Raw genomic sequence first — 17,973 nt, 5'->3', positions numbered from 1 at the left:
ATCCTCTGTAAACCCTAGAGATGGTTGTGTGTGAAAATCCCAGCAGATCAGCAGTTTCTGACAGACCAGCCCATCTGGCACCAACAACCATGCCACATTCAAAGTCATTTAAATCACCTTTCTTCCCCATTCTGATGCTCGGTTTGAACTTCAGCAGGTCGTCTTGACCATGTCTACATGCCTGAATGCACTGAGTTGCTGGCATGTGATTGGCTGATTAGCTATTTGCGTTAACCAGCAGTTGAACAGATAAAGTGGCAGGTGAAAATTTTTTATATGTATTGCTCTTCTTGTCTTTGGGGCTTTTTGCAATAAACATCACTTTAAAATTACAGCTTGTGTATGTTCTGCGTCATATTCATCTTCTTCTTATATAAACTAACTTTAAATCTCTTTACTGTAAGGAGGAAGCATAAGTCCATTCCTGTAAAGACATCTAAGCTTAATGAACAGACAGACTTAAGGACAAATCTAAGATCCTCACCTTCCGCTCCATCTCTCCGGCAGGAAGTCGTCTGGCTGCTGGAACACCTCTGGGTCGCGGTGTACAGAGTGGCTGATATAGATCACACCATAATCCTTTGGGACACGAAACCCTGCGAGTGTGGAGTCCTGAACACACAGAGGGAGAAATCACATTAGTATATCTAATTTTAATCAACTGACAGTGCACCAAGAGTTTAATGCACATTCAAATGTTGGACAGTAAGCTGCTCCTTACAAGAGTCATAAAGACTCCTCTAATATTCTAGTAAAGTGTGTTCTCTACTCTTGCAAAGAAGTCACTGCTCATTGAGTTGAGTCTGGATTTTATCTCTCATTTATAAACTGAGAAATCATGCCAATGCTGCACATCTACAATGTCTATGTATTTTAAAGGGGACCTTTTTTGCTTTTCCTTATTTTCTGACGTATAATCTTACAGTGTTGGATGTTCATATTAAATGTGGCAAAAGTTTCAAATAATAAGGTAAACGTATATAAAAATAATCCCTGCGAGCAAAAACCTCGACTTCAGACCATTTTCCAGACATGGGGGAAAGTCACACATGTGCAAGTCACAAGCAAGTCTCAAGTCTTTACCTTCAAGTCTTAAGAAAGTCCCAAGTTAGTTGTGGTGAGAATCAAGCAAGTCAAGTCAAGTCCCTGCTATTAGTCAAGCAAGTCAAGTCAAGTCCCTGCTATAAGTCAAGCAAGTCAAGTCAAGTCACATACAGCAAACATCTCCTCACGATCAGCTAGCTACATGTCCTCTGAATAAGTCCGGTCTCTGTAGGCAGCCCAGGCTCCGCAAATGGCAACAAAAACATTTGGGTCCAGGCTGCACCAACCAGCCAGCGCGAGACCAGCGAAAGCAAGCACACACATGAACACAGTGCCCATGTCTCACAGTCTCGCGCAAGTGCGCACACGTGAGGCAGTTACAGCTACAGGCTACAATGAGGCTAAAAACAGTTCAAATTACATTTTTCAAAACACCTTTTTATGTCGGGGCTTCAGTACACCTAGATCACTACGGACGAGCAGTATGGAGATATTTTGTGGTTTCTATTATGTGTTTTTGGACATTTGAATCTGGGGCGCCATAAGCCTCCATTAGGTGGAGTTTTGTTGCTACCTCCTCTCCCCTTGGATCTCCGCAAGTGTTGTGAAGACTCTAAAACTTCACCTGAGCCTCCATCGGCATGAGGGTGAGTAGACAATGGGTAAATTTTCATGTTGGGTGCACTATCCCTTGAACAGGTGTGTAATCCAGGTTAACTAGCAGCTATCACTCGTTCATGACAGAGTCACGGAGGACGAGGGGGCGAGCTAGGTCCGTTGTGTTGGATAACATTGTTGAACGTAAACAGAAGTGATGCCCAACAGTGCTTAGCGTGCCTTTAATACTGAATTAAAGCCAAGTCCTTTCGAGTCATCTGTCTGAAGTCAAAGTCAAGTCTCAAGTCATGAATACAAAGTCAAAGTCAAGTCGAGTCCTTTATCAACTCCCTGAACACCTACCTGCTAAAGGGACAAGGGATGGAAATTAGCCGCTTGGCTACAATCTCTTACATATTTACATTGTTAATGTTCATTAAGATGTTCTGTCCCATTTTTAAAAATAAACAAATTAAAAAAAAAAAAAAAAAGTTAGTAAAGCAAGTCTCAAGTCATCATATTTGCGACTTGAGTCTGACTCGAGTCAAGTCAAGTCATGTGACTCGAGTCCCCCATCTCTGCTGTTTTCCAACATTTATTTTCTACTTTGGCTAAGAAATGACGTCATGTCCTTACATGTTCACCTGCTTTGGGCATGCTACTTCGAGTGTTTACATTACATAGCCTACACTGCTACATTTAGCTACATGCTAACATTAGGGAAACATGTTAACTCAATTGAACAAGTTGTTAATTTCTCCCTGATTTTGGATCATATTCCTGCTGGAACATGTCCAATTGTGTTTAGAAGCTTTTACTGGAGATGGCCATTGTAGAAAGTACCGCTATTCTTGACTCGCAGTCATTCTGTGGCTGCAATGACGGTGCTGAGACCAGTGTTACCAATTCCGTTCGAATGAAAATAGCTAGCACTAGCTCCTAAAGTTGCCAGATTATGTCATATGGTCATGATGGAACCAAACCAATTAGAATTGCTGACCAATCAGAGCAGACTGGGCTTTTTCACTAACAAAAAGTCAGCTGGGAACACTGCAGTGACGCAACTTTAAGAACATGCTATTAATATCCCTTTGCAGCAAAATGAATGGGGGACCTCTTCAACACTGATGTTTGGCTTGAATATAAACTGCAATTCCATTTCAAACAAAATTTCTTTTGCTGATTTTTCACTAAAAGAGCCACCTTGGGGCAAAAAGACCACTTACCCAATTGTTGCCCTTTTAATTCACCTTTTCACTACATCCATTAGTAGCTGCGCTAATGGACTGCCACTGAACATGATCACTGTTTCTCTTCCCTCTTCCCTCTTTCTCATTTTTCTCTCTGCCTCTCTGCTGGAATGGAAAATCTTTTACAAATCTCTCTCTTTCTGCTGGTTCTCACTGAGAGATGTCGCTCTTCATTTCTCTCTCCCTCTTGCTCTCAGACACACACACACACACACACACACACACACACACACACAAGTTGCAAAATCTCTTGCATATCTTAGTTTCACATGGATGGAGCTTCTACTTTTTCCACCTGATTGTGAATACTAATAATCTCTTTCTTACACCCCTACCTGCACACACAAACATCTCATCAACGCTTCACTCCACATCCAGCACTTCCCCCTTGGTTTTCTTTGTATTAGTAGTGCTTTTGAGGTTGAACAAAGGCATTTCCAAAGGTACAGGCAACTGTTACTTGTTCTTTCCGGTTAAATATGTAATATTAAAACACTTCCCTATGGAAAGCATTGGAAAGGACTGCATGAGAACGTGTCTGTCTATCTACATGTCTATCTTGATTCATCATAAACTCCAATTTTAAAGTACATTGGCACTTTCACAGTGTCACTAATCAGATGACAATAGTCTTCAAAAGAGATATGTTTGTACTTAAACATGAGTACTTATCAACACAAATACTCTTGTCTATCTTTTAAGACACAGACAGTAGAAAAGGTATGGGACAGGAACTCCACAGCATTGATCTAAGCAGCACCTCTAGAACTCTTGTGTATCAGCTCATACACTTGACACATGATTTACAGTGCCACACCTATCAAATGTTTTCACATGAAACAAGTTGCTAGTCCTAAGTGTAGGGGCGGCTATGGTTCACGACGTAGAGTGGATCATCCACTAATTAGAAAGTTAGCCATTTGATCCCCAGCTCCTTTAGTCTGCATGTCTGAGTATCCTTGGGCAAGATACTGAACCCCAAATTGCTCCCGATGTCTGTGCCATCGGTCTGCCAGTGTGTTTAAACTGAGTAGCAGGTGGCAGCTTGTGTGGCAGCCTCAGCCACCAGTGTATGAATGGATGAATGTGACATATAGTGTTAAAGCTCTTTGAGTGGTTGGACGACTAGAAAGGAAAAGATCCATTTATGTTGATACATATTTTTTGGGTATGATCAGTGATCAGAGATTCTTGGACTTTATTTAGGTTATTTAGGACTTTATTTACTTTACATAGGTTACTTAGTGGCTTTGCAATAAGCTTCTGCCACCAGTGCCGAAATTTTGGGAAAAATCTGCTTTACGGCAGGAAACGCGGATAAAATTTGGAGACAAGAGAAAAACGGCCTAGCAAAAGAAAACGAGCTCCTCTGTCCGAGGAAGCAAAAAGGAGAGTGATAAAAGAAGAGGAAAAACAAGAGTAAACCTCAGTCAGGCGTTCAAGAGATGGAGGGAGCTCCGTGACCAAAGAGGCTTCAAAACCAATGTCCAGCTAGCTTTCTTTCTAATGGATCAGTAAGTAACATGGCTAAATGTTAGCTAGATGAGAGAGGACTGTACTGTACTGGCTGCTAGTTGATTCTTAGCTGGCCAGCATCGCAAATCGCCGCAGCCAGGGACCGGGTAGCGAGTGTTGGTTGGCTGACATCCTCGTTGCCATTCTACGGCAGCCCTCGGACAGTGATACCCCCCTCCCTTCCTTCTGTTCTCTTCTCACGGAGGAAGCTATCGACGGACAGCGCCCAGCTAAGTTACGCCCAGCTAAGTGAACACTGGACTTTGTTTTCCATTCAATTTGAGCTCCAACCGGCCGCGTCGTTTCCATACGGTAGTTTATTCTAGAATGGGGACTGTTGACATGTGCATATTGGTATAATTCACTGTGAGTTGTTTGTACTGGTACTGTACATTCTGGTATAATTATTTGCATTACTATTTGTTTTTTCTTCATATAAATCTGATAATTGTTGCTCAGTCTCTTTACTCATTTATTTAGTAGAGTGTCCACACACCTTCTCATTCTACATATACATAGACGTATACTGGTGGCTTTACAGCCCATTTTATTGATTATCTCTGATCCCCACGATCAATTTGGTCGTTGCGACAGTGCAACACAACACCACTGACCCTAGGTGGCGCCAAGCTCTTATTTGTTACCTCTTTAAGTTAATGCTGTTGGGAGTTATTAGGACCTACAATATTTTCTGATCACTTGTAGTTTAAAGAACAACTTTATTGCAAGATTTCAGCCACAAGCCAAAACATGTAGGTCTTGCAATAAGGTATAGCAATAAAGTTGATCTATATACTACAAGTGTTGCTGGTGTTTCGACCTCTTTAGACTTCTTTTCCTTTTCTATACACCTTAGAAATTGGGGAAGTTGTACCAGAAATCCCGTCTCTGGGGCATCCTCTACCTCACTTGGTAGAGTGTGTGCCCCATATAGGCAGAGTCCTTTGCAGCTGCCCTGGTTTGACTGCGACTCGTGGCCCTTTGTTGCATGTCATTTGCCCACTCTTTCCAACCTTTCCTTCCAATCTACAGCTGTCCTATCAATAAAGGCGAAGATGCCAAAAGATGTGCCTGCTTCTACGGGTCTTACTGCTACAAAAAAAAGCAAAACTTCATTATTGACAGTGTGCTGCCCTGTTGTTGCAGTTGTTTGTGCGTTTGATGTGCTTTGTATTTTCAAAAATCAAAGTTGTTAATCACACACAAAGTTTCTTGTCTACTCGAATTAGCATCGATATTCTAATAGTCTTTCCTCCACTAATAATAACCAATCCACCTTGCATAGTTGTGTTTTTGTTGTCGTATTCTTGGAGTTCTTACTTCTCTGAACTTCTCTAAAACCACACACATCATGACCCCATATTCCAGTGAGGCCCGTCAGGAATCAAACTGTGCTGGTGCGATTCCCAGAAGTGGCGAATGACTTTCCACTTGGCTTCACAGTGTCACCAGCACACATCAATCCCACCGCCAAAGACCCCCCCCCGCCCCTTCTTCCTTCCGGGGAAGTGGAGCCAATCAATCGCAGTGACAGATCAATGCCCCTGATTGGGCCGTTGCATAAGGCCGTTTGATGAGGTCATAATGATCAAACACAGCTGGCGCAGGAGGAAGCGGAGGCAGCCCTCAGAGTAAGCAGCCAGCCAATCAGGAGACGGGACTTTGAGAAAATGTGTGATTCTATTGGCTGACGGTGCTGATGTCAAACCAGAAAGCGATTATTTTAATGAATGAATATCAATGTTGTAACATATACAGTAGGCCTGCTGGATATGATGCTCATATGGGCCAGGACATTACAAACCGTCATAAATAAGAGTGGTTATAAATCTAACAGGACACACTTATGTAGCCGTTTTTGTTTTGCTGTGGTCTCTGTCCCAGGTGTAACGCTGCAAAATTATTAAATGCTGCAAGAGGAAATGGTCTCAAAAATAAAGAGCTTGTCACAGACGTCCACTGACTGAAGCTGAAACAAACTTCATGCAAAATGGCTGGTGTATAGTGCAGGGCTAAAATAATCTACTGTGTACTGTGTTTGTGCTTTTTGTCCAACACCTGAGCTCTTGATACTCTGTAGTACACACAGGAGGGAGGACCTCATAGTAGAGGAGGTTTTCATCTACAGTAATATGTCGCCATCTAGAGGAAAGAAGAGCAATACAGAAAACAGCAAACACACCGGCCTGTGTTACTGTTTGTAGACTACAGGCCAAACTAAACACATTAAAGGTACAACAATGACTATCATAAATCCTTCAAGCACACAGTCACAGTGTATATTAGATAAGGTTTATGGTTTTGTTATGACAGATTTGACGGAGAAAGACTGTGGCGAGTTCTACTTGATCCACAGTGCCACAACTGGGTGGTAGATTCTGGGGCAGCTCTGGGCTGAACCCAGCACAGACATTACCTGCAGTGAGGTTAACCCTTGAGAAGACGTTCTGAGGTAATTTGAAAGAAGCTTATTTCAGTTAATCAATGTCTGTTGGTGAGTGTTTGCCCGTTGGGAATTATAGGCTCTGATTGTTAATGATGTAGGAAGGCCTAAAAGGTGACACAAGAAAAAAAACTATATGAGATCTCGATAAACAGGATCACCACCACTTTTAAATGAAAATTGCTGAATCAGTTAATCCTTGATTAAACCTTAAAGTCCCCCTCCAGACATGTTTCATAGTATACACATATTGATAGTAATATTTTGGTTAACAAGGTATTCCTATATAATATTTAAGCAAGTCTACTCTCTCTTTGACCCACACTGAGAAATTCTAGATCTGGCCTCTGCCCTGCTCACCACAGTTGTTTGTCATAGGCTTTGATTCCAGTCTCCACTTTCTCCAGTTCTGCTTTCGCTAGTTTTTTTGATTGAATTATTTTTGGGGAGTTTTGCCTTTATTTGATAGTGAAAACAGAGACAAGAAAGCAAGGGAAAGAGAGACAGTGCATGACATGGAGCAAAGAGCCCAGGCTGAAATCAAACCCGGGCTGCTACAAGAAGGACTAAGCCTTGATGGTATGCACTCTACAAGGTGAGCTACTAGGGCGCCATCAGGGAGAGAAACATCAGAGAGAATCAGCCGTACGTGTTTGAGTCTGGGTCAGACCCAGACTCAGATGGGGAGTCTCTTGTGCACCAAAATCAGCAACTCAGCAGACGAATGTGAATCGTAAGTGTAGTTAGCGTCTTTGTTCATGTTTTTTGTTAGCTTTTTAGTTTGTATGCTAACTGACAGTGGCCGACAAAGCATTAATGGTTGTAAAATATACAATAATATCTGCTCTGGTGAGGTGTTTGTTAGATAGTTGAGAGAAGCTCCAGGATCCAGTTTACATCCAAAAACTGCTCATCTTACCATGTTCAGTGTCAAATCTTTTACAATGCTAATGCTATCTCTCACACTCAGACATGTTCATTCTGTGCTGGAGGGTTCAGGTCTCTTTGCCAGTGTTGTGTTGAAGTCTGTTCCCTCGTAGATACAGTATGTGTCCTGTATTAGACAGCGATTGGCTTTCGTAATAGTGACATACTAAAACTGGCATGCCCGGCGTATGTTTCAATCTCAGATTTGCAGACATCGCCACCCTCATTAGAGGAATTTGAAAACACTTCTCTAGTGAGAAACATTACAGAGACACAAGCCAGTATAGTCAAGGTTGGACATTTTAGGGGACATAAACAAGAAAATCACATTTTTGAGTGGAGGTTTTTTTTAAATTAATAGTTTGGCCATTGCACAGCCTTGCAATACCCAAATTAAAATATTTGCATAAAATCAGATAAATAAAAGATTCTTATTGTGAGTTGCACTCCATAAAGAAACAAAAAACAGCCCAAAGACTATATTAGATGGGTTGTACTTACTTTAGTTTGCTCTATCTTGCTCTTATTTTTGCTGTCTATATTGTATTTAATGTGAACAATCCAGGGATTGGTAGCTAATTCCACAGTTGCACTGAAGTTAAGATTTTTAGGACAATCTACTATGTGCCGAAAAAGAGAAGCATAAAAAGGTTGGAGTCCCATTTCATTTGGGTCTTTACACAACAGCTCAGTGCTTTTCATCTGCTGGAAATGCATTAAGACTTTTCAAAACCCGATATGTGAAAACAATTAAGCATCACACATAGAGCGCGCTTTTGAGATTAGATTGGTTGCTAACATTCTGGTCAGTAATCAGTTCAAATTTGTCCAAACTGGAGTTGCAAAAATCTGGATCTGTCTGATCAAGACTTGAATCCTTGACAGCCCCAAAGAAGGTCCCAAAACTGACACTGGAGCTGACATGATAATCAAAAGCACGAAGAGTCCTACCTGATCAGCTAGTCTGCGTCCACCGATGAAAGGAGGCCAAAGTCTCTGAACCTCCAGCAGTACTGTGCGCAGGTAGTCAGGGTCTTCCATCGCTCGCTGACGAGTCTTCTCATGACATGGAGAGAGATTTTTGTTTGCTAATTTAATTTAAAGCAGAAAAAACTGAGCAAGAAAAGTTGTGGCATATGGTTATTTTAGAGGCTTCGTTTTTGTTTTGGAAGAAAATAAATACTGGCGATGACTTTAATTTTACATGTTGTGCTGTATGAATATCAGTTTCCATCACAGATTTATTTTTCTTAGGATAAGTGCTGATCTACGAATGCAAATAGCTGAATCATGATGATGGATTTGAAGTCAAGGGCATGCTTCAATTTTTTGTTATTGTTAAACCAAATTCTTATAATCCCAAAAGCTTCAAAGCCTGTGTGAACACTGAATCACACCAAAACTTGCCACCTGTATGATTTCTGTGTAAAGTAAATATCTCTTTCTGTCACATATTGTTGTTGTTTTGTCTCATCAACACACACAGTTTTAACTGTGTTTACATACCTGTTTGTTTCCACTGAGTGCCAGCGTGAAGGAGGTGAGCAGCGATGCCAGAGCTTTGGGGATCAGAGCTGAGATGAAGAGCAGGAGATGCTGGGAGGCAGAGCTTGAGTCTGGCAGCGGCAAAGAACCAAGGGAGCCGACAAAACTAGAGCCGGAGAGGCAGAGAGGAGACAGCAACAGTGAGATTAAGATTCCACTTTCCACAAATCATTAATAGCATGGTCCCAATAAACAAGCTAATGCCCGAGCAGAGATCAACGGCCTCGACTAGCCTCTGACTTATGACCCAGAGAGAGAGCTCTTTGCGTAAGAATGTCACAAAAAAAGAAGGAGCCATCGCAATTATAAGCGGGAAATGTTTCTGCAATTCAAAGATGTGTTTCAAATGTTAAAGCTCTCACCTGACAAATAGGATTTAAGAGAGCAGCAAAAGAAGGCAGGTTTTAGGGAAAAGTGCAGGAGTCCAAGGTTCAGGCAGAGAGTGATGCAGGCAGGGTAATGGGCATTTTATTTTGGAGGACCTCCAGAAATTGACTAAAAACTTGTGCAACAATCTAATGGAAACATGAGTTCTGGTGAACAATCAGCGAGCAGGAACAAGAAGTAGAAGCTGAATGTTGTTTGAATCTGTGCATCATACAAACTACTAAAAACTTTAATACTAAGCATGATGTAAATTGAGTATGTCGTGCATTTACACTGCATTAGAGAGGAGAACTGAGAACTGGTCCCAAATTGTCTGATCCATCAGAATCAAATGCCTCTGACCTTATCAATTCTTTTTATCAATGCCGGCATGCTTTTCTCACAGTTGTGCATTGCAAAAAATGATGCCCAAGTCCTGCGTCTACTCTCCTGGAAACTTGCAACAAGGAGGAGTCATGTTAGAGAGGAAGAAACAGTCCCAAGTGTGGCCTCATTACATGATGAAAGATAACAACAGTGCTGCTTGTAATGTCTGTAAAATGATCATTTCAAGTTAAGGGTGGACACTCCAACTGTCTACACAACATGGGCTTAAATTCCAGGAATGCCATTTATTTGACACTCTAGGCTTCCAACCAAGCAGCACGTCTGTTATTGAGGATAAATATCATATTATAATAGCATTACTAATGATATAATAACATTAGCACCACACAGACAAGCTTGGCAGGTTTTTTTCTTTGAGGAAGAAAACCCACATGAAAACAAATGCTGTAGAAATATTTCTTCATTTCATCTACTGTGTTCAGACTGAGAGATAATAAAAGCTGAAAAACAGTGTAGACCTACTTTTTCCCCACACAGAAAACTGATCAGGAATCAGTAACAGAAACATTTTTGGAGATGTAAGAGCCTCTGGCTGGGTCAGACCTGCCGTCACGACTGTCTTGCTTGAGTTTACTTCAGTGTGAACAATCTGTTGGTAACGGCATACTTAATGGTTTATTTGGTAGGCAGTATGTAGTACATAGAGGACATACTGAGTAAAGTAGGCAAAGTAGGTGATTTTGAACACAGCCTTTGTGTATCTAAGCTTCTACTGTACTTCTACAAGCAATGAGGAAGATAGGAACAAAGAAAGAAACAAAGAAAGAAAGAGGATGCAAGACACTGACAGGCGAAAAAGAGAAGCAGTGAGGTGGTTCCTTCCGTCTCTACTGGGAAAGTTGTGTTTGTGTGAGTGAGACAGAGGTACAGTGACACATGCAATCTCACCCCTGTGTGTCATTCTCCAGTTTGTCTTTGATGATGTCCATCAGTTTGTCTCTGGCCTCCAGAGCGGTGGAGAAACCCGACGACCACAGAGGAACCTTCACATTGACCGGAGCAGAGATCAGACCTGCAGCAGCAACGACAGAAGGTGTTCAGGAAACATACAAAGAGGATTCAACCCACAAAAAAAGTCATATTTACTGAACTGAAATAAAAGAGGAAGTGGGAGATGTTGCAACACTGTATTACAGAACAACAAAGCTGACTGTGCTGCGTTTGAGTAGAAGAATTTGCATGAACCCTTTTTAGAGAAGTTTGTTTGCATTTTTTAACTACACACACAGCACATCGGTGTGTCCCTACCATGCCAGTGCTGGGTGCAGAGCTGCATTATTTCCTGAAAAAGCTCAGGCTGCTCCTCCGCTCGTACGTTCAGAAAGAGGCCCAACACCAACTCTGTCCCCAGGCGTTTAAAGGTGGAGTACACACACTCCGGCTGGCCACTGCAATGGAAACAAAAATCAAGCACACATCATGAAACTGTATGTAAATATATGAGAACAGATGAAGCTGAAACTTCCCTCAAAGACAAACTAAAGATAGGAAATCAAAGCCTACAGTAATATGAAGAAACATGAGAGTGAAACTTAAGCTGGTTATCATTTTTCCTGCTCGTTTGCAACTATACGAAACCATGTTACGGCTGCTGTGTACTTGTTTTGATCGTGTACACACACAGTGAAACACACCATCTCCAGCCCTCCAACCTTGTTTCTATGTCACTGTTGTTATTGTTTATCTCAGAGTGTTTACAGGTATCAAGACACTTGAAGTTAATGCTTTTTAAGACATTTTCAAGATATTTTTCAACCAAATTTTTGGACAAACCATCTTTTTCTTATTCGAAAATTGCAGGTAAGAATAGTAGTCAGATCAAACATCCTCCAACGCCACCCAGCTAAACTCCTGTCTCCAGGATAAGTGAAGGTATGGGCAGCGTGCAGTTTTTGGCTGGTGGCAGTCTGTGCATGTGCTGTAGATACTGAGTGTGTGTGGGATTGTGACTAGGGAGGGACAGCTCTGTGTATGGGCTGTATATATGTAAGAACTGTATGTATAACTTTTTTGTATCCTTTAACAGCAGGTACTGCGTGTATCCAAGATTCATTTCCTTTGGGACAATTAAGTCTATCTTATCTTAAATGCTTTCTTGCGCTTCAGCTCCTAAACTTTGTCTTTACTTTTCTTGAAGTGCCTGATCAGCACCGTGCTTGTGCAACTCAAAACTAAGATGAAAGCAGTAGGGCGCACTCAGCCTGTTCTGTCCTTTTTGTACCACTTGACCTATTAGATAAGCGTGTTGCTGGATTTACTTACTGGCCCAACATGGCATTTTACCTGGGATATCAGGCAATTCTTATTATTCTGCTTACTGTTTGCAGCAATTAAGACCTTACAATTCAAATTTAAGGCCATTTAATGACTTTTAAGGCCTAATATATTTATCTAATTGAATTTAAGACATTTCAAGACTTTTCAAGGACCTGCAGACACCCTGTATCTACAGTAAATACCTTTTATGTTTTTGTTTTAAATGTACTCCTTCTAACACTATTTGTCCATTGCATTGGACAAAAGCATCTGCCAAAAGATAAACATATAAATGCTTTAGGTGTTGGAGGTTTACGTTCAGTGTTACCTGAGAGAGAGGTCCTTCAGACAGCGCTCACACACACTGTGGAGAGAAATGGGTAAAAGAAACAGACACACATTAAATACAGTCATTCCATTTCAGCCTTTGTCAAAAATACGTCCTGTTGGTGCACTCTGCTACATTCTGTACAATGTCACAGCACCACAAGCGTGCACACAGTATTATGATTGTAGGGATTGGTCACTGTGTTGAACACACAGATGGTAAGTGTTTGCCCAAGAAACCTTTGACATAGACGGACATGTTACAACTCTTGCAGCAATACAGGCTTTGTAGTTGTGTCACAAATGATTTGCCACTATTTTTGGTGCCATCATGCTCTTAGAAAAGAGGCTCTAAATACAGAATAATGAAATTCAAGTCTGTCTGTGAAGAACCATGTCACTCTCCAGGTCATAAAACACATATCAACACATATGCATCCACATCAACAAAATGTAACATGAATTAAAGGGTAGGATTGGTATTTATCATCCTGGACTCCTATTTTCCCAAGTTTTTGTGTCTAAGTGACTGATGGGAACAATGATTTTTTTATACTGTCTAGTACTGAGCAATACCACTGCAGAAGGCAGTGGCGAAATAGGCTGCAATGTAACCACTCAGTGCATGTTTGCACCATAAATGTACGTCCATGTGCTTATTTTGCCACTGACAGGCTCAGATTGTTGTGTCTGACAACATTATGGACACTTAGCTACAGCAATAAACATTTCTGTTAAAGAGTAAGATCCTTTTTGTTTAAACAGAAACAGTTCCAAAATCACCATCGCCAAAGCCACCAGACTCCATTTAAAAAAAACAGTAATTTTAGCGTGTATAGAGCCAGTATAATTTCACACCTAACTGTGTGAATTAAGGGTTTATTTCAACCAAACCACAGTTGGTGATTGTTAGAGCAGTGGAAAGATGAACCGAAGCGGTTGTTGTGAGTTTTATATTGTTTCTGTTGACACGAATGAAGTGTGTTTTACGATGATAAAATGATAATTTATTTAAATGGAGTCTGGTGGGATTGACAGCAGTGATTTTGTAGCTGTTTCTAGTTAAACAGAAACGATCTTACTGTTTAAAGAGGTCTATCTCTGTAGGGATCCTTTCCATAAGTTGTCAGACACTTTATAACAATCTGAGCCTGTCAGTGGCAAAAAGAAGCACTTTTAGTGGACTTAAATTGATGATGCAAACACACCCTGAGTGTTTGTCCACATTGCAGCCTCCCTTGCTGCTGCCGGCTGCAGCCCTCTCACTCAATACTAGTTTCAAAGATTACTGTCTCCATTAGCCACTTACACACAAAAATATGTGAAAATATGGTCCAGGATGAAAAATACCAGAGTTCACATTTACTGCTGAAAAACTGTTATACGTAATAAAATGACTGTATTTACCTGGTGATGTAATCATTTGATGATTGTAAACAACTTCCTGTGAACAGGGTGGTGAGAGACAGGCGGAGAAGACATGCCTCCTCACCTGAATCACACAGATGCAAGTTACTCATATTTATATTTGCAGAGCTGAATTTAAGCACATTTCTAAAACTAAAAATATCAGAAAATATTCACGTATGTAACTTTTTAAAAACATTTTTGCTTAGAGATATAAATAAATCAATTATTACGACTGCTGCAGATTCATCCTCTGTCGATTAATAACTGCAGGTTTAATACTGTAATATTTGACAGCCACCTCAGAAGCTCTCTTTTGATGCTGTTTGTGAGGTTTTCATGTGTGCATGTGTTTACCGTTAGTGGTGACTAAGGTGTCACCGTACACGTTGGTCATCAAGTCAGTTGGATCCTTCAGAAATACGTTGGATTTATCTGAAACACACAACGTAAACTTTGTCACAAACACACATACATAGTGTTCACACACTCAAACAATGTCCATGTCAGGGTTTGATTCTGCCAGTGCTAAAAACACAAAGCAGGCTAGCAGCCAGGAGGGGAAGAGATATTGATGATGCTTCATTTGAAGAGTAAGTTATTCAATTCCAATGTAACAATATACCAATAATGAAAATAAATCCAAATCCACAACATGTAACTTCAAAATGACACAGGAAAACAAATAAAATCAAGGTTGGACATATCTATGAAATATGTAAGTACTGTAGACTGCAGTGTGTGTTAGTGTTGCACGGTATACCGGTACTAAAATAGTACCGCGGTACTAGAGTATTCCAAACGGTACTATACTGCATTTGGAAAATACCGGTACTTTGAAATTGATTCAATTCATTAATTTAGTTAATTTATTTTACTCAATTATGCACACAAACGCCTTTCTTGTTCCTATTGGAGCACAGATTGCACAAGTGGTGTGTATGACAACACCTGTATCAACATTCGCAGCTGGCGCACGTGAAAAAAGGCAAGAGAAAGTCTGCCTCGCAAAGGGAGACATCACGAGACAACACAAACTTGGTGGAACATTTGAGTTACCAAACCGTGATGTCCGTACGGAGGTACATACCGAACCATGATTTTTTTGGTACCGTCACACCCCTACTATTTATTGTTCTAAAGGTTTGTATCCAAAAGGCCGTTTCCTTAGGAAAAGTACCGAAGAGTATCGAAATGTATCAAAATTCATATTGGTATTGGTACCGAAACAAAGATTTTGGTATCGTGACAACACTAGTGTGTGTTCACACACAGTCTCCTTTAGGGAGGTGAATTTGGGATAGCTGGGACAGGCTCCAGCCCCCCAAACAGGATAAGCGGTTAAGGAAAATAAATTACTATAAAAAAATTTGTTGCAGAATTCTTAGAGTTTTTAAGTTCTTTTATTCTGCTCTTTTCCTTTTTTGTTTATTTTTAACTTTCTGTCTTTTCTTTTTTTAAATATTTTCTTGTGTTTATTTTTATTTTTTAATTAATTTCTTTAGTTGCTTGTTGCCTCCTTCCCATGTTTTTGAAAGACACCAATTTGCTCAGGGTTCAAAGGCAGTGTGTGATGTAAACCTTTATACCATGACTTATAATGAACTACACTGAACTTTAATGTGAGTTTATTGAAACTTTATTTGAGTCTCATTTAACCTCCTTTTCCCCTTATTTTCCTGAATGATTTTCTTCTTATATGTAACTTATGTTGACATTACAATTAGGTTAACAATTATTAGAATATTTCATAGCACAACTAATACATTGTTTTAAAGGGTAGCAGACGACAATAAAACTCTCATCACCATCCTGACTCCCCTGCAGCAGCATCACGAGTGTGTCCCATGACACATCAGACTAATCTCGGGGTGAGCAATATTCCATAGAGGAAACTTCCCTTTTGTTATTTAGCCTGGGTGTAGAACCTGAGTCCTGAGGCAAAGAAGACAAGGTCACAATGAGCTCACAAAGAAATACAAACACATTAATTTCCTTGTGAGGATGTGTCTATGTAATGACACATTATTAAACCAACAATGTATCATATCAAGTAAAATGACCATTAATTGCGCAGGTTATAAAGGCTATTAATCACCATTTAAATACAGGTGTTTTAGCCTATTTGTAGTTGGGACAACAACACGCAGGTGAACTCTACGATGCAGGCGCTCACCTGTCGCGTGCACACACACACACACATTACACAGAGACAACATACCACAGAGCAGCTCCTTCATCCCCTGCACGGAGCAGATGAAGGCGGTGGGTCTGTTCAGCATGCGGCTCTGAAACACTCTGCTCCGGTGTTTCTCGACCCTCTGCTGGCAGAAGCTCACCGGGTCCCGGTAAAACTCCAGCGACTTGTCCCCGAGCACCGACACACCGGCATTTCCTGGTAGTTTAGACATCCAGCTCGGACGGTGGAGACGCACTTTCGATAAAAAATAAATAACTAAATAAGCTGAAAGGTGGATTCAGTCGAGATGGTATCGACTCCTAAAGGATACCGGCTGTGAACTTTACTGAGACTCGGTCCAGGTTGTGTGTAAGCGCCGCTGTCATCGCCTGTTAATCATTTTAATCCGCAAGGCTCTACCTGTGTCATATTACTGCAATCTCACTGTCGTCATTGCTCTGCCTCTGAACGCTGCACCGGGGAGTGACGCGTTCAGGTGATGTCCGTAATTTAAGCTTTCCTCTTCCTGATGCGTTACCGTGAATCTGTTACTGTCATTTCTACTTATGCAGCTGCTGTGCTACAACACATTTTAGTTTGGGCCAAATGTTATTAAAACTGTTTCAGATTATTATTTTGTTTGTTTTATTCAAACAACATGCACATCTCCTCTACAAATAAACAGTTGTTGTTTTTTCTAGCACTTAACTTTCTTCTACAATTACACCAATAAGTGGCGGAAGTGAAATGCTATGACGTACCCCATGGGTGGGGTTAATTGTAACTGTAACACCTGCTGGAAAAGCCTGTTTAACACAATTAATTCAATACAATTCCATCTATATACTGCAGGTCTCCATCTACATCAGGGAAAGGATAGGTATCTGTGCAGGTATCCATTAGTGATGGCCTCATGAAGCCTCATGAAGCATTTTCTTTATTTTCTGAGCCCACTAGATGGCGCTCTTGGTTTAAAGAGAGAGGCTCAAAGAATGGCAATTCAGTGTGTTTTAAACCTTTTGTTGAACAAAAAGCGCCATCTAGTGGGCTCAGAAAACAAAGAAAATGCTTCATGAGGCTTCATCTGGCCATCACTAGTATCCATCCATATGTTAGTCTATCATCAATATTCAATGGATGGACCCATAGATGGACAAAGATTGGGTAACCTACATCCACATGTCAAATAGTGATGGCCTCATGAAGCCTCATGAAGCATTTTCTTTATTTTCTGAGCCCACTAGATGGCACTCTTGGTTTAAAGAGAGAGTCTCAATGAATGGCGATTCAGTGTGTTTTAAACCTTTTGTTGAACAAAAAGCGCCATCTAGTGGGCTCAGAAAATAAAGAAAATGCTTCATGAGGCTTCATCTGGCCATCACTAATGTCAAAGTATTGTAGTTACAGTTCTGAATATATGAATATTGACAAGAGTGTGAAACTGTGTCAATAAGATAAGATATACTTTATTGATCCCCAGAGGAGAAATTATCACAGCAGCACAAGACAAAAAGACTTTAAATAGAATAAGATAAGAGAAAAAATAAAAAATTAGAAATAATGATCGATAAAATCGATAAAGTGACAAAAAATGGCAGACAACGTGTCGAATAAAATAAGGTGTCAATTGGTAGATAAAGCGTCAAGTGTCATGTTGATCAGATGCAAAATAAGTCCGTTCAGAGCTGGATGTAGCTTAAGCCAAACTG

General features: G+C 40.6%; 1 protein-coding gene across 1 annotated transcript in view; it reads right to left on the bottom strand.

Annotated features, from left to right (window-relative positions):
• The window catches only part of LOC126395521 (uncharacterized), a 40,420-nt gene extending 23,692 nt beyond the window's left edge, over window positions 1–16,728 (bottom strand). Inside the window, exons 1-9 of the mRNA XM_050053061.1 lie at window positions 16,307–16,728; window positions 14,443–14,520; window positions 14,086–14,170; window positions 12,680–12,715; window positions 11,344–11,483; window positions 10,984–11,107; window positions 9,283–9,427; window positions 8,728–8,832; window positions 485–612 (exon numbers count right to left, since the gene is read on the bottom strand). Coding sequence (XP_049909018.1) covers window positions 485–612; window positions 8,728–8,832; window positions 9,283–9,427; window positions 10,984–11,107; window positions 11,344–11,483; window positions 12,680–12,715; window positions 14,086–14,170; window positions 14,443–14,520; window positions 16,307–16,496 — 1,031 coding nt within the window. The 5' untranslated portion in view covers window positions 16,497–16,728. The remainder of the gene's footprint in view (window positions 1–484; window positions 613–8,727; window positions 8,833–9,282; window positions 9,428–10,983; window positions 11,108–11,343; window positions 11,484–12,679; window positions 12,716–14,085; window positions 14,171–14,442; window positions 14,521–16,306) is intronic.
• Window positions 16,729–17,973: the final 1,245 nt, after the last annotated feature.

The sequence above is a fragment of the Epinephelus moara genome, chromosome 9, assembly GCF_006386435.1.
Source record: "Epinephelus moara isolate mb chromosome 9, YSFRI_EMoa_1.0, whole genome shotgun sequence".
Lineage (NCBI taxonomy): Eukaryota > Metazoa > Chordata > Actinopteri > Perciformes > Serranidae > Epinephelus > Epinephelus moara.
This window is presented reverse-complemented; position numbering and strand designations above follow the sequence as displayed.